We start from the raw sequence: 16,577 nt of genomic DNA, 5'->3' as shown, positions 1-16,577 counted from the left end.
ACGGGTTGCCTCGGTTACCACCACCCTATGGCCTGCCTCTGTCCTGACCCCACCCAGCTCTTCAGGATCTGCTTCTTCCTCATTCAGCATCCGCGTGCTGTTGGTCCTTGCCCCCAGTCAGGACCTGTTTGTCTGTTCCTCATTCCTCTTTACCCTGTTCTGAGTGATTGTCCCCTGGGTGCTAGGATCATGCCTTCTTAGACCTGGTAATACCTGCCACATTATCCCAACTTACAGGGAATATCTTTAGGGCAGACCTTCAAGTTCCTCTTGAATCACATGTCCTATGTGGCCTCTTCCCTGGCATCTTGGAGGTCGTCCTGCTCAGGGAAGGTGGGAGGCCTGGCATTGTGGCCGGAGCACCCTGTTGTCTTCAAGGATTATATGTGAATTAGAGAAAACAGATGTATCTGAATGAATACTGAACTATTCATTGTTCTTCTGTGCTCAATTGAAGGGATTGTTTGTTTTATTTTGGATTAATAACTGCTGTAAGAAATGTGAAGTTTTAGGAGTTTTGAAAATTGCTAAGCTCTGTGGGTGATTTTCACAGACTAATGATCTTTCTGAAGAGGCTTTACAAATAGCTGTGAAAAGAAGAGAAGTGAAAAGCAAAGGAAAAAGGAAAGATATACCCATTTGAATGCAGAGTTCCAGAGAATAGCAAGGAGAGATAAGAAAGCCTTCCTCAGCAATCAGTGCAAAGAAATAGAGGAAAACAATAGAATGGGAAAGACTAGAGATCTCTTCAAGAAAATTAGAGGTACCAAGGGAATATTTCATGCAAAGGTAGACTCAATATAAGGACAGAAATGGTATGGACCTAACAGAAGCAGAAGATATTAAGAAGAGGTGGGGCAGGAATACACAGAAGAACTGTACGAAAAAGATCTTCATGACCCAGATAATCACGATGGTGTGATCACTCACCTAGAGCCAGACATCCTGGAATGTGAAGTAAAGTGGGCCTTAGGAAGCATCACTATGAACAAAGCTAGTGGAGGTGATGGAATTCCAATTGAGCTATTTCAAATCCTAAAAGATGATGTTGTGAAAGTGCTACACTCAATATGTCAGCTAATTTGGAAAACTCAGCAGTGGCCACAGGACTGGAAAAGGTCAGTTTTCATTCCAGTCCCAAAGAAAAGCAATGCCAAAGAATGCTCAAACTACCTCACAATTTGCACTCATCTCACACGCTAGTAAAGTAATGCTCAAAATTCTCCAAGCCAGGCTTCAGCAATACGTGAACCATGAGCTTCCAGGTGTTCGAGCTGGATTTAGAAAAGGCAGAGGAACCAAGATCAAATTGCCAACATCTGTTGGATCATCCAAAAAGCAAAAGAGTTCCAGAAAAACATCTATTTCTGCTTTATCGACTACGCCAATATGTGTGGATCACAATAAACTGTGGAAAATTCTGAAAGAGATGGGAATACCAGACCACCTGACCTGCCTCTTGAGAAACCTGTATGCAGGTCAGGAAGCAACAGTTAGAACTGGACATGGAACAACAGGCTGGTTCCAAATAGGAAAAGGAGTACGTCAGGTTGTATATTGTCACCCTGCTTATTTAACTTCTATGCAGACTACACCATGAGAAACGCTGGGCTGGAAGGAGCACAAGCTGGAATCAAGATTGCTGGGAAAAATATCAATAACCTCAGATATGCAGATGACACCACCCTGATGGCAGAACGTGAAGAAGAACTAAAGAGCCTCTCTAAAGTGAAAGAGGAGAGTGAAAAAATTGGCTTAAAATTCCACATTCAAAAAAATTAGATCATGGCATCTGGTCCCATCAGTTCATGGCAAATAGATGGGGAAACAGTGGCTGACTTTATTTTTTGGGCTCCAGAATCACTGCAGATGGTGATTGCAGTCATGAAATTAAAAGATGCTTACTCCTTGGAAGGAAAGTTATAACCAACCTAGACAGCATTTTAAAAAGCAGAGACATTACTTTGTCAACAAAGGTCCATCTAGTCAAGGCTATGGTTTTTCCAGTAGTCATATATGGATATGAGAGTTGGACTATAAAGAAAGCTGAGTGCTAAAGAATTGATGCTTTTGAACTGTGGAGCTGGAGAAGACTCTTGAGAGTCCCTTGGACTGCAAGGAGATCCAACCAGTCCATCCTAAAGGAGATCAGTCGTGGGTGTTCATTGAAAGGACTGATGTTGAAGCTGAAGCTCCAGTACTTTGGCCACCTGATGTGAAGAGCTGACTCATTTGAAAAGATCCTGATGCTGGGAAAGATTGAGGGCAGGAGGAAAACGGGACGACAGAGGATGAGATGGTTGGATGGCATCACCCATTCATTGGACTTGAGTTTGGGTGAACTCCGGGAGTTGGTAATGGAGGCCTGGCATGCTGCAGTTCATGGGGTCACAAAGAGTCAGACATGACTGAGCAACTGAACTGAACTGAACTGAATGATCTTTCCCTGCACTTGGTCAAAAATACAGGGAGAGTTCAGCATGTTCTGTTTTCTACTTGAAGCAGTAAATAATTCTTATTTTTCTCTTGGTGAGACATGCTCCCTACCTAATGCAAGTGTATTTTCCCCCATTTGCTAAGCATTTTAGATATTTGTATCATTTCTGATAGAGGAATAAGTGAGAATTATGCGTTACCAGAAATAATTCAAACTTGAAAACACTTTTAAGAAACATTCTACTTGATTTATGCTGAATAGAGTGCTCTGTGTATGACTTGTTTTTCCTGAGCGAAGGGAAGAGATTGTTGAATAGAAATATTTACGTGATAGTTTAAATATTGAAGCAAAAATGGCATTTGTTTGGTCTTCAGATTTGTGTTTTCATAAAGTAAAATAATGAAGCAAACTACAAAGCCAGCCTTCACAAGGAAGATAGTTAAATGAGTGGGCTAAAGGTTTAGCCCAGGAGACAGAGGCTGACTCCTGTGCTTGGGTCCTGACGTGACAGTCAGTGCCGGTGACACTGGGCAAGTAAGTTAGTTAATCTTACTGAGCCTCATTCACCCCTTTATTGTGGGGGCCAGTGACAGTACCTGCCTCTGAAGTTTCTGTGTAGATGAAAAGAGAAAATGTATGTAAAATGCTGTTAGCTCAATAGTAAATAGTGAATAAAAAAGTTAGCCTACTTAACTTTGCTGTTGTTACAATAGATGATGTATTGTATAACTTACCTAGACAGCATTATTGAAATGTAGAATTTTATTTCACGGCTCAAAGTAATGGATATAACAAGGTGCTTGTTTCTGTAGCTAAGTCACAGCAAAGAAATCAAGATTTTGAAACATAGGTAATTGATTAATTGTATTCACAAAAAATAATGTTTTCCCTTAGTAGACATTATAAATAAGTTAGGAATTTAAAAATAAAAGTACTCTCTTAAAATGGTCTCTATAAATATTTTTGGTATTCTACAATTTCGGTGTTACATATTCATGTAAAAATCATCTCTGTTTCACAGGGTTACATTGTTAGACCTTATGATCGCCAAAATAGTGAGCGATGAGCCACTGACCAAGGATGACGCCCCTGTGTTTTTGAGCCATGCTGAGTTGATCGCGAGCACTTTTGTGGATCAGTGCAAGATTGTGCTGAAACTGACCTCTGAACAGCACACCGACGATGAGGTGAGAGAACAGAGAGGTTTTCTGACTCAGCCAGGTCCTTGGTGATAAAAACTTTTAAGTATTATGTAAGGAACCTACCTGCTGGGGACTGAATGTTTGTGGCTGGACCGCCCCTGAAGTTCCTGGTCAGACCCTGGTGCTCAGGGTGATGGTGTCAGGAGCAGGGCCTTTGGAGGCAGTTGGGTCAGGAGGGCCTCACGGATGAGGTTGTAGAAGATACCCTGGAAAGTGTCCATACCCCTCGCACTACGTGAGGCCACAGAGAGAAGTCGTCCCTCTGCAGCCCTGAAGAGGGCCCTCCCCAGAACCCAGCCGGGCTGACACCATGATCTTGAACTTCCAGCTTCCGGAACTAAGAGAAATAAATGTTGTTTATGAGCTACCCTGTGTGGTATTTTGTTACAGCAGCCCAAGCTAAGACAGTATTATTTTAGAACGGTTACGAAAATACAGATTAGGGAAAGCAGTGCCCTTACTCTTACCATCCTGAGTTAATGACTTAAGAAACTGTAATGAATGTATCTTCTAGGCAGTCAGCATCAAATATGTGCATGCACACACATACACAGGTGTGCATAGAGAAATCATTTTATGCTGCCTGTTTGTCAGTTCCTGTATTTTCTTCTGCTGAGTGTGAAAAGCTGCATGAAGGCAGAGTTTTGACGGTAATGTTCCTAGAACTGTGCACAGAGCAGGCACTTAGCGAATCCCTGCTGAGTGCATACATAAAGAACACACAGTGAGTGTCTTAAAATGCTGCTGTAGCATTCTGTGTAAAGAATTTGTCATAATTGGACATTTGAGGTGTCCTTGTTTCTGTTTATTACAGTCAGTGCTGCCATCTGTTCGCTGTCTCTGGATGGGGAGGTGGGAACGTGGACCCCAGCCCACAGCATTGCCTTGAGGGCTGTGTGTGGGGCTGTGAACCTGCTCACTCACACAGTAAATGTCCGCTGTGACTGTGCCCCTCTGCCGCGCAAGTGCGTTTCCTTCTCTGTGAAAACACCGCTCTCAGAGGTGCTCTGCTGTGGGCTTTCTGTGCTGTCTCACACAGGCCGTGTTGGGTCTTGCTCATAAGGTCCGCTTCTTGTTCTTAAGTCTGTGACAGAAGAGAGGGAAGCCTTACTCCTGGGCTGCTTTCCTTTCTGCAGGAAGAGTCGCCCGTTTCCAGCAGGAGGAGCAGTGGGCTATGCTTCAAGGAAGTTTTAAAAATGAATTTTCCAGGAGACAGAAAATGAAGTAAAGCTTAGTACTTGTTACATGACAGCTTTAAACTTTTTCACGGCACGTACATTTACAGTATAGATGATTTCAATATTGTAATAAGACATTACCTGGTGTAACTTTTTATGTTTAGGAAAAGCTGTCTCTTTCACACTTTTTCCTTTAACAGTGGGAGGAATTATTATGTATTAATAGCTAGAAAATTGTAGTTTTTTTGGGAAAGCCCAAATAGTCCACTTTTTCAAAATCCATTGATCTATACACTCAAATTGCCAACATCCATCGGATCATAGAAAAAGCAAGAGAATTCCAGAAAAACATTTACTTCTGCTTTATTGACTATGCCAGAGCCTTTGACTGTGTGGATCAAAGGAAACTGTGGAAAATTCTTCGAGAGATGGGAATACCAGACCACCTTGCCTGCCTCTTGAGAAATCAATATGCAGGTCAGGAAGCAACAGTTAGAACCAAACATGGAATAACGAACTGGTTCCAAATTGGGAAAGGAGTACTTCAAGACTGTATATTGTCACCCTGCTTATTTAACTTATATGTAGAGTACATCATGCAAAATGCAGGGCCAGATGAAGCACAAGCTGGAATCAAGATTGCCGGGAGAAATATCAATAACATCAGATATGCAGATGACACCACCCTTATGGCAGAAAGTGAAGAGGAACTAAAGTGCCTGTTGATGAAAGTGAAAGAGGAGAATGAAAAAGCTGGCTTAAAATTCAACATTCAAAAAACGAAGATCATGGTATCTGGTCTCATTGGTTCATGGCAAATAGATGGGGAAACAATGGAAACAGTGAGATACTTTAGTTTCTTGGGCTCCAGAATCACTGCAGATGGTGACTGCAGCCATGAAATTAAAAGACACTTGCTCCTTGGAAGAAAAGCTATGACCAATCTAGACAGCATATTAAAAAGCAGAGACTTTACTTTGCCAACAAAGGTCTGTCTAGTCAAAGCTATGGTTTTTCCAGTAGTCATGTATGGATGTGAGAGTTGGACTATAAAGAAAGCTGAGCACTGAAGAATTGATGCTTTTGAACTGTGGTGTTGGAGAAGACTCTTAAGAGTACCTTGGACTGCAAGGAGATCCAGCCAGTCCATCCTAGAGGAATTTAATCCTGAACATTCATTGGAAGGATTGATGCTGAAACTGAAGCTCCAATACTTTGGCCACCTGATGGGAAGAACTGACTCATTGAAAAAGACCCTGATGCTGGGAAAGATTGAAGGAGGGAGGAGAAGGGGATGACAGAGGATGAGATGATTGGATGGCATCACTGACTCGATGGATGTGAGTTTGAGTAAGCTCTGGGAGTTGGTGATGGACAGGGAAGCCTGGCATGCTGCATTCCATGGGGTCACAAAGAGTGGACACGACTGAGTGACTGAACTGAACTGATATGCTCGTGACTTGTGCATGTTAATATATGTATGTTGTCCTTTAAGTTCGATGTTTTTTAAAAAAGCATTAGTAGTTTTTAAGGAGACCCATACCTCAGTATTTAATATATCATAAACCCTGTGGTGTATTGGAGCTGACCTCTTCCAACTTGTGAGAGTCAGTTATTACTAACTATTCAGTAATGTTGAGCTGGTTATTAAACTCTTGATAGTTTCAAATCAGCCATGGCGGAGGTATTTATACCTTGGAGAGCAGCGAATATTTACCAGTTAACTTTGTAATGTCAGTTTGCCAGCAAGCCACTGCATTTACCCACCTGTGATGTTTTGAGGACAAGATATCTGATAAAGTTCTCATGATGCTGTGACCTAAAAATCAGAATGAAAGTAGATGTGTTTGTAGCATCTGGGCTTCCCTGGTGGCTCAGATGGTAAAGAATCTGCCTGCAGTGCGGGAGACCTGCGTTCAATCCATGGGTTGGGAAGATCCCCGGGAGGAGGTCATGGCAACCCACTCCAGTATTCTTGCCTGGAGAATCCCTATGGATGAAGGAGCCTGTAGCCCTACAGGCCATGGGGTAGCAAAGAGTCGGACACGAGAGCGACTAACCACACAGCACACATTTTTTAATTTATATAATTACATGGCTTTAAAATTCTGAGGTTTCATTCATATATTCTTTTATACAAATAATCCTAGGTTCTCATATTAACATACAAGTTTCTGTCCTTTGGTATATTTTGGTGTACTACTTGCTTCCAGTGTGTGGTGTTTTTTTGTCAGTTCTGGTATGCTTACTTTTTTAAGATTTGCTTTATCTTAAGTTTCAGTCTTGTCACTTGTTGCAGTGAAACTTGCCTTTCTTACAACATAATATTTCCTTTGTTGTAAGAAAAGGTAATTCAAGCCACAGCAGTGAAACAAAGTTAAGAACTCCTCTTTTTCACCCAGGCCCCATCTATTTTCTATAAACTTATCAGCATATACTATTTCACTTCCAAAGGTTTTTTTGTGTGTATACACACTTATATATTTTTGTTACTTTTTAAAATACAGTACTATATATTTTGTTCTGTAACTTTCTTTTTCACTTACTCTGATATATCTTACACTTGAACACATGTATTCATCCCATTCTTTTTAATAGTTGAATAGTATTACACTATATAGAGCCATCAGAATTTTTTTCATTTATTCCCATAGATGTACATGAGTTGCTTACACTTTTTTTTTTTAAACCTTTACAAATATTGCAACAGTGAAAAATCCTTATAAAAATAACTTTGCAGTTTTGGGCGAGTCGATCTGGGATTATAAATTCCTGGTAATTGAATTTCTGAGTCACAGAGAACTTATTTAAAACTTGTTTATTTAAAATTTGTAAGAGTTGTTTCTAAATAACACACCTAAATGCACAAGAGTATATGGGTTTGCACCCTTTCACTAATCTAATTATCATTTCTCTCTTACTTTTCATTGACCTATATGTTAGTTTGTTTTTCACATCAGGTTACCTTTTAAGATACTTTTTTTAATGAGCATTTTCAGAAAGTTAAGTGTTTTGTCACAATTAGAAGAAACTTTTTTTGCCCATAGTTAATTTTTTGTTTGAATTTATTTATGGTAGTCTTAGCCTTTTGGGAGTTTGTTTTTAATTCAGTTAGGTTTATCAGTTTTATCCTTATGACTTCTGAATTTCTTTACAGATTTAGTAAAATCATCTTCACTTAGATTGTGGAAATATACACCTGTATATTCTAGCTCTTTCAGTACATTGTTCACATTTTTAATTAACCAGGGATTTATTTGACTTCCCTGGTGGCTCAGACGATAAAGTGTCTGCCTACAATGCAGGAGACCCGGGTTCAATCCCTGGGTCGGGAAGATCTCCTGGAGAAGGAAATGGCAGCCCACTCCAGTATTCTTGCCTGGAAAATCCCATGGATGGAGGAACTTGGTAGGCTACAGTCCATGGGGTCGCAAAGAGTTGGACATGACTGAACGACTTCACTTCACTCACTTATTTTTGTGTAAGAAGTGTAGCATAGATCCAAATGAATTGCTTGTGTCTTTTAACTCTCCAAGACTATATAATCTTTGGTAGAAGACAGCTGGGTTTGAACCTGAATTTCTTCTATTTCTGGTGTGTGATCTTGGAAGTTACCTACCCTCTCTGTGCCCCAGTTTCTTTACCTGTAAAATGAGTTGTATTTTAATATAAGCACTTAGTATCCTGATTGGTACCTAGCTAATATTCCCTAAATGTTATCTGTTAATTATAGTATCAGTACCATTTGTTGAATAATCTCATCATTTCTACTAATTTTAATGCCACCCAAATCATATGTTAAAATTTTAACATAATTTTGCATCCATTTCTGTATTTCCAGCCTTTTACAGTAGAAACTGTTAAGATACTAACCTCTGTTAAAGAATTCAAAGAGCCACGTGTTTATGTGTGATAAAGGAATGCTGAAATGAATTTAGAAAGAGATGCAGAAACTGGTCAATGAACAAGGCAGTGATTAATTGCATTCCAGCCAGACAGGAGTAATCTGCATTTCTGTAGACAAGAATACTTTGCATTATTATCAGTTTTCTGCAACTGACAGTGTTGTAAAATAGCTCAGAGACACTGAATGGTAAAGTGAACCCAGACAGATGATCTAGAAAAACAATCTGTTTTTCTCTTTTACTCATTTTAAAATAGTATTCCTTTGCTTTGCCTACATCTTTTTTCCCCCTACTAGTGCCTGACTTAATATACATAGTTTTACAATATTTATAAATATTGGAATGGCATCTCACTTATTTCTCTTGTTTTTTTAAGAGAATTTTTTTTCCTGGCTGTTATTTCATTATTAGTTTCCAAATACTTGTTAGAAGCATTTCATTAATGAAAGCATTCTGATGATTAAAATTGGAAATTGGTTAGGTGAGGATAGATTAATTTTCTTTTGGGTTTATTTCAGATAATAACATAGAAATGAGGAGTTGAAAAGAAACTTTCAGATCATCTGTTCCTACCCCCTAATTTTATATATTTTTATCATGAAAAATTTCAAACATTGACTAAGAGAAAAAATGTTGTTAAACCCCATCACCTAGCTCCAGAACTTATCAGCTCCTCACGGTTCTTGTTTCATCCACAGTCCTACCCATTCTTACACTGGATGTCCCAGATTCTCATAGGGTTCCACATAGTTCATCAGTTAACATTTTATACTTGTCTCTGAAAGATAAGGAGACTTTATATTAATACATGAGTGAAATACAGGTAACACATCTGAAAACTTAACAAAATATAAATATCAGATGAACAGTATTCAACTGTTCCCCATTGTCTAATGTTTTTTTTCAAGTTTATGTCTTTGAATCAGGATATAAGTAAGAGCCATATGTAATTTGTTGCTGTGTCTTAAATCTCCTTTAAATAGCCTTTTAGAGCTGGTTTTGTGAAATTGTTCAAAGATGATGAGTTATTTAGTCTTGCTTTTAATCATTTTGAAGTCATGGCTTACAAACCATTGGATTTGTTTTCAGTTTTAGCATTGATTCTTCCTGATGGTCTCCTGTGCTAACCAGGGGAGGCTCTTCCAGTTCCTTCTGATTTCTTCCGACATGACTGAGGAGTTTCTTGATAGCTGCCTTGCTCTCTGGTATGACAGGGTGTCCAGGGCAATCTCATATGTGCTCTTTCCTGACCTACAGCCAGGCAGCCGTTTCTTGAAGGAGAAGTGGTGTCTAAAGATGCCAGTCCGGGCAGCTACTCATTTAATAAAAGAGGATGCCAGCGCCGTGCTAATAAGTTGATAGGTTTGCTCATGTCTTTTAAACAGACTTAGCATCTGGATATTTTCTCTTAACTTTTAAACTAGCACAAGAAAGCTGTTAAAGATACCAAAAATGTGTGTTTCTTGCTATATCAGATTTCAGAACAGTATATTAAAATATAGTCTACTAATTGGAGAATAATAAATATACATTTAGAAGTTTTAAAAGGAAATAACTCGTTTTTCTTTTGAAGAATGTTATCTGAGATAATAAAGAGTTAAATTTACATTATTTACCACATTGTTTCAAATAATGTAGAGATGAAGTAAAAAAAAATCTGTGCAATAGTTGCATTTGAAAATTAGACTACCTGATGCCATGCAGTTGGTAGTTTCTTGATCATGTAGTTTATTTGATATAAATTATTTAATAGTTATGTGAACATTTTCAAATAATATTATCTTTTCCAACTATTAAAGATAGCATATAGGTTTGTATTTACCCAGAAATAATCCAAGTTATTGCAGTCATAGTTCTTTCAACCACAGCATTTTACAGGATTCCTGTGGACAAGAAATTAATGTATTTCATGGGTTACTTAGTAGAACTTGCTTGCTGGGAATTCTTTAAAAAGAAAGTATTTGCATAAGTGTTATGTACATAGCTAGTTATTTTGAACACTTATTCCACTGTTGGAAGGTATTTTTGCTTGAATAAGAACTTTTCTGACTCTTTGCTCAAAGAAGCTGCATAATCTTGTATTCTTGATGGCAGATGTCTGTTAGTGAAAACGATTATTTCTGTATGTATTTAATACTTCTGTTTTGTTCTTGATAGTTCTGGTTGTCTCTTTAGCTGTGTTACAAGTATTGTCTCTTGACTATTTTTTGTAACATTTTGTTCTCCTACAGTTATTTGTAACAGTCACATTATTTAGCTTGTCTTGAAAGTCATGGTTTTTTTTTCTTTGTAGGAGGCACTGGCTACAATTAGACTTCTTGATGTCCTTTGCGAAATGACTGCTAATACTGACCTGCTCGGCTACCTGCAGGTTTTTCCTGGCTTGTTGGAGAGAGTGATTGGTGAGTGAAATATCACACATAGTGTTGTTTTTAATCAAAAAAATCTTTGACTTGTCATACTATAGTATGAAGTTTAAACACAGATCCTTAATTTTCAGTGTATTGGTCTTTTAAGATTTTTTGGAATGTTTTTTCTTGAAAGGAATTGCCGTGATTTGGTAGCAGCTCTGGCTTTCGCCCCTTGCTCGCTGTTTCTGGCGCCCGCTCAGCAGATGAGGACCTCATCCTTCCACGCAGGGCGCCCTCCAGTGGTGTCCCCTCAGCAGTGGCTGTGATGATGGTGGCGGGTGGGGGAGGGCTATGAGAGTGATGGGGGGTTTCAGTGGTGATGGTTACTTTTATGCTACTGTCGTTTTACCAGTCTTGTTAGTAAATTTTTCCCAGTTTCACTTAGGGAACTTGAAGTTCCCTTACCCATAGTAATGACGTATTCCATTCTTATAAGAAAATTGTTTTAAATGGGCAGCTATTGTTTGAAATATTATCTTTGCTAAAATACTTTGCAAAATAGTTCACTTACAGCCTGTTGCTTGTGGTCGCTGATCACTGTTGGCTTTCTTTCCCTCTATAAAGAGAGTACACTTATCCTGGAGACCATCTTCCAAGAAAGGTGAATTGGCGTCTAGATGGGTAGAGGGGTTAGCAGCGAACTTTAGAAGATATTTAGAATTTCACATCAGTGTTTTATTTTGAATGCAGTGCTTTCAGTGATAGTTAAAATAAGACATCACAAAACTGAGAAACTGAATTATTACAGGAAAAGTGTGCGTTTGGAGGCTGAGCAAACGTGGGTTGTCAGCCCAACTGCCAGGTTACTAACCTCTCTGAACACGGTTTCTTCATTTTAAAGTCAGGAAAGTGACCTGCCTTTAATGACTTTGTTGAGAGCGGAATGAGATAATGTGGAAACAGTTTATAAAGCCTCTGGAAGATTGTCTACTTTCACAGACTGCCTACAAGTATTTCATAGAGTATAGTATTAAGGTATTTCTTCTGAGTGTACCCAAAATATATTAATAGAGAACTTGTGCTGACTTCTGATTATCTGAACAATGAAAAAAAAATATCAACGTGCTTCTTGATTTCTATCATATAGTTCATTGCAGATAGGTCCTGAAGTTTAGGGGTGTCCATGGTGGCTTAAATGGTAAAGAATCCACATGGAATGCAGGAGATGTAGGTTCGATCCCTGGGTCGGGAAGATCCCCTGGAGGGAGAAATGGCACCCCCCTCCAGTGTTCTTGCCGGGGAAACCCCACGGACAGGGGGGCCTGGCGGGCTACAGTCCACGGGGTCGCTGAGTTGGACAGGACTGAAGGGACTTAGCACGCACTGCAGTTGGGACTTAGCTGACTGTAGTTACCGCATGAGTGCCTACATAAAGACGTTGGATTTGGAAACCTTGTACTAGGAAAGATGGAAGGAAATTTTTAGCTGACTTTTCTGTGTGGATAAATAGAAAGTCCGGGTTGGGGTAATCATTTTGGCTTATCATCCCCCAGATCAGAGTTACAGTAAATTCTAAGGCTGAAGAGCCTTCTAACCGTTATTTTGATGAAAGCTTTCAGTATTCTGTGCGTACATGTGTGCTAATTCCCTTCAATCTTGTCTGACTCTTTGAGACCCTATGGACTGTAGCCTTCTAGGATCCTTTGTCCATGGGATTCGCCAGGCAAGAATACTATACCTGTATTTTATTTTAATCCATTAAAATAAATTACATTTATTTATGAGAATCTAATACAAAACAAGGGACTCTGGACTGCAAGGAGATCCAGCCAGTCCATCCTAACAGAAATCAGTCCTGAATATTCATTGGAAGGACTGATGCTGAAGCTGAAGCTCCAATACTTTGATTACCTGATGTGAAGAACTGACTCATTGGAAGAGAACCTGATGCTGGAAAAGATTGAAGGTGGGAGGAGAGGGGGATGACAGAGGATGAGATGGTTCGATGGCATCACCGAGTCGATGGACATGAATTTGAGTAAGCTCTGGGTGTTGGTGATCGACAGGGAAGCCTGGTGTGCCACAGTCCATGGGGTCACAAAAGAGTTGGACATGACTGAACAACTGAACTGCACTGAGTACAAAACAAAAATTTTCCTGTGGAAAACAGTGTATCCTTTCTGTTGTAGATCTTTTACGCCTGATTCACGTGGCCGGCAATGACTCCACAAACATCTTCAGCACTTGTGCTTCCATTAAAGCAGAAGGGGACGTCTCCAACGTGGCTGAGGGCTTCAAGTCTCACCTCATTCGCCTGATTGGGAATCTGTGCTACAAGAATAAAGATAACCAAGACAAGGTAAGGTTCTTAGTGTGCTTTATACATATACGACTTTATTTAGAATATAGTATTTAGGATTTAGAATCTATTCATTTTCTGGAAATGAAGCCTTGAAGTGCTTAGAGAGTAGCTTGAGGTATATGTATACGTGTATATTTCCACAGATTGACATAATGTTCATATTTGTTTGTATTAGGGTTTGTATTTTTTGTAACTTTTTGCATTATATTTGCTCTTTGTGGGTTTGAACCAGTCTCCTTTGTATTAAACAGTTAGTTCTTGTCCTAAGCCTGTGTGTTTGAACACACTACTTATTTATATGGAGCACGGTGAGTGAAAAAGAGAACCTAGAAATTTTCAAGCACATAGTGGACATTTAATAAACAGAATTTCTTTTGGATCATTATCTTAAGAAGCAAACAGATCTTAACATCTGTGCCCTGCATTTATGCATCATAAGCGTTCCTTCCAGATGCTCTGACGTGGACATAAACCGCTGGACTCTCTCAGAGGCCGCTGGGAGGGGGGGGAGCCTCTTGTGCTGAACAGCTGAGGGTGATTGTGTTGCTGATGTGAGAGGGTGAGAAAAGGAGATAGCAGGAGGGTTGGACCATGTGCTTCCCTTCGAACAGCCTGCCTGTGTCTTTGTAGAGTTTTGCTTTTGTTTGGTGGTGTTTTGTTTTGCTTTGTCAGATACTGAACATATGTGGGGCAGATTATATTTTTCCAAGATGGCTGCAAAAATATCTATCATTCTGTATGTATTCCTGCAATGTGACTTTGCCACTTCCCCGTCAGAGGTTAGATTTATTTCTCCATCCTCTTGAATCTCGATGACTAAGGCCTGTGACTGCTTTGAATTATAAAATATGGTGGGAGGGATCCGCCACCGCCTCTGGTCTAGCCCTTGACTGGTCAAGTAGATTCCGTATCTAGCCTTTTAGAGGCCAGTCATCATGTAAGAAGTGCAGATTCCTTGAGATTACCATGTCCACATAGAGAAGCCCTGGAGCATGAGATGCAGTGATGAGAGAGAAAGGGACTGGTAAACAAACCCCAGGGCACCGGGCACAGACGTGAGAGACCATCTTGGAACGTTTTAGGTCATTGCCCAGTTTCTTTGTTCCAAGCGCAGTTCCTCAGTTGCCCAGCTGATGCATGAATCAGGGACAGCCTGCCTGGCAAAGCCTTTTCTGAATTTGTGACCCACAGCATTGTGAATAAAAGCAAAAGTTTTGGGGAAAAAATAAGTTGTGTAGGTTCTGCTTCTGTTAATGGCCCTGTAAGCTACTGTTGGACTGATCCTCCTACAAGTAATAAACTCTGGACAAAAGACAGCAATGTGAAGACATTGGAATTTGACATAGTTAGATTTTGGAGTCGAGAGGACACTTGGATGAAGGGCACAACAGAGTATGCCCTGTGGGGCAGTTAAGACTGATAGAAAATCTCTAGTTCTTCTGGCTTAGAGAGTCAAAGGACAGTTTGGAGCAGCCACAGCTTTTGGAAAGTGAAAGTGGAAATCCTGGAAAGAAGAAAGTAAGCCCTACATACTACGTACCAATCGCCTGAATCTCTGCTGGTGCCTGAATCCAAGACACAGCGTCAGGCTCCAAGCAACTAAGTTAGGGATAAGATAATGACACTGAGATTTGAGCCGCCAACTTAAGAGTCTCGGTTTAAGTCCAACCAAGATAATTACCTACTGAAACAAATAAGATACCAATATTCTGTAGAGGAATATAATAGAACCTAGAGTTTTCCATACCATAGCATTCACAATGTCCAAGATAACTTACAGCCCAAACTTACATGAAACACAGGAAGATATAACCCATTATCAAGACAAAAAAAGATAGTGGAGATAGACTGTGTGATGACACAGATGTGGATTTCAAAGCAGCTGTGACTCTGCTCAAGGATGCAAAGGAAAACATGCTTTGAGTGAATGAGAAGATCGCTTTTCTCAGCAGCGAAGTAGAAACTATATAAAAGAACCAAACAGAAATCTTAGAACTGAAAAATACAGTATCCAAATAACATAAAAATTTTACCGAATGAAGTTAACAATTCAATAGAGAGGACAGAGAAAAGAGTCAGTGAACTTGGAGATAGAGCAGTAGAAGTCATCTAGTCTAAAGAACAGAGAAGGGGAAAGACTGAAGATGAAGTGGTCTTCCTAAGACGCTAAATCTTGGGGTAGTGTGTTGTGCAGCATTTGGTAACTGGAATCATTCTTACAGGACATGGCATAGACATGATGGACAGTTTGCTCTTTTATTATACACGTATGCTGTTTCAGTGACTCCTCATCTATAAACAGGTACGAGTGGAAGACTACTAATCCACCCTTGGAAAATTACTGGACTGATTTTTATAAGAGAAAGTTGACAGAGAATAAAATACTTTACCTTTTTAATGACCAAGACTGCCTTTCTTCAGGAGCACAAAAGAGGTGGTTCTCTTGTGTTTAACTATTCTTTTGTTGCTAATTTGGATTGCCTTCTTAAAGGAACAAAATGTAGTAACCCTTAAAAGACTTATGAAATAACTCGCTGAGGGTGGATCGGATTGCAGCGTAAGTAAATACGGAATGTGCCCCAGGGCTGCTCTGGAGAGGTCGTGGGACTCACAGGAAGTCAGCGGTGTGTCCTTCACATGTGCAGTTGCTGATAGCTCTGCTGACTTCTGAGCAAACACTCTGGAAAGTATGAAGGCATTCGTTCTTTGAGTGTAAGGATGCCTCTGTTTCTCCTGCATTTTTTACCTACGCCAACAAAACGCTTAGCCTGAAAGCATTGCTTGTGGGATTTTGTTCTCCTTCCAAAGAAGCTATCACAGCATCACAACCGTGACTCACTGGGTGTTAGCCTTGCTCATTGATGCCACAGAGAGTGGAGTTCATTTTAGAAAAATGGATGGTTCTAGAGCAGGTCCTTATCACCATGCTGTTGATTTTCGTTATAGCATCTGGATGGATTGTCTGACTTCTCTGCAGATTGGGGCCTAGAAGGACCGTTTGGCTCTTTCTCCATGACTAAAGATACGTGTTAGGGGGTTTTACATCATCAAGCTTAATTAAGTTAATCCTTCACCCAGAGGGGAAATGGGGCTGATGGCTTGTTTAGTGTCTGCTTTGTCCAGCCCTGTGCTTATGAACATG

At 39.9% G+C, this 16,577-nt stretch overlaps 1 protein-coding gene across 1 annotated transcript in view; it reads left to right on the top strand.

Annotated features, from left to right (window-relative positions):
• ATXN10 (ataxin 10) overlaps positions 1-16,577 on the top strand; it is a 140,143-nt gene that overhangs the window by 52,258 nt on the left and 71,308 nt on the right. The window contains exons 7-9 of the mRNA XM_061124340.1: positions 3,459-3,624; positions 11,016-11,124; positions 13,263-13,432. Of these exons, the coding sequence (XP_060980323.1) occupies positions 3,459-3,624; positions 11,016-11,124; positions 13,263-13,432 (445 nt within the window). The remainder of the gene's footprint in view (positions 1-3,458; positions 3,625-11,015; positions 11,125-13,262; positions 13,433-16,577) is intronic.

The sequence above is a fragment of the Dama dama genome, chromosome 22, assembly GCF_033118175.1.
Source record: "Dama dama isolate Ldn47 chromosome 22, ASM3311817v1, whole genome shotgun sequence".
Taxonomy (NCBI): Eukaryota; Metazoa; Chordata; class Mammalia; order Artiodactyla; family Cervidae; genus Dama; species Dama dama.
Note: the sequence above shows the minus strand (reverse complement) of the source record. Positions and strands in the feature narration are given on the sequence as shown.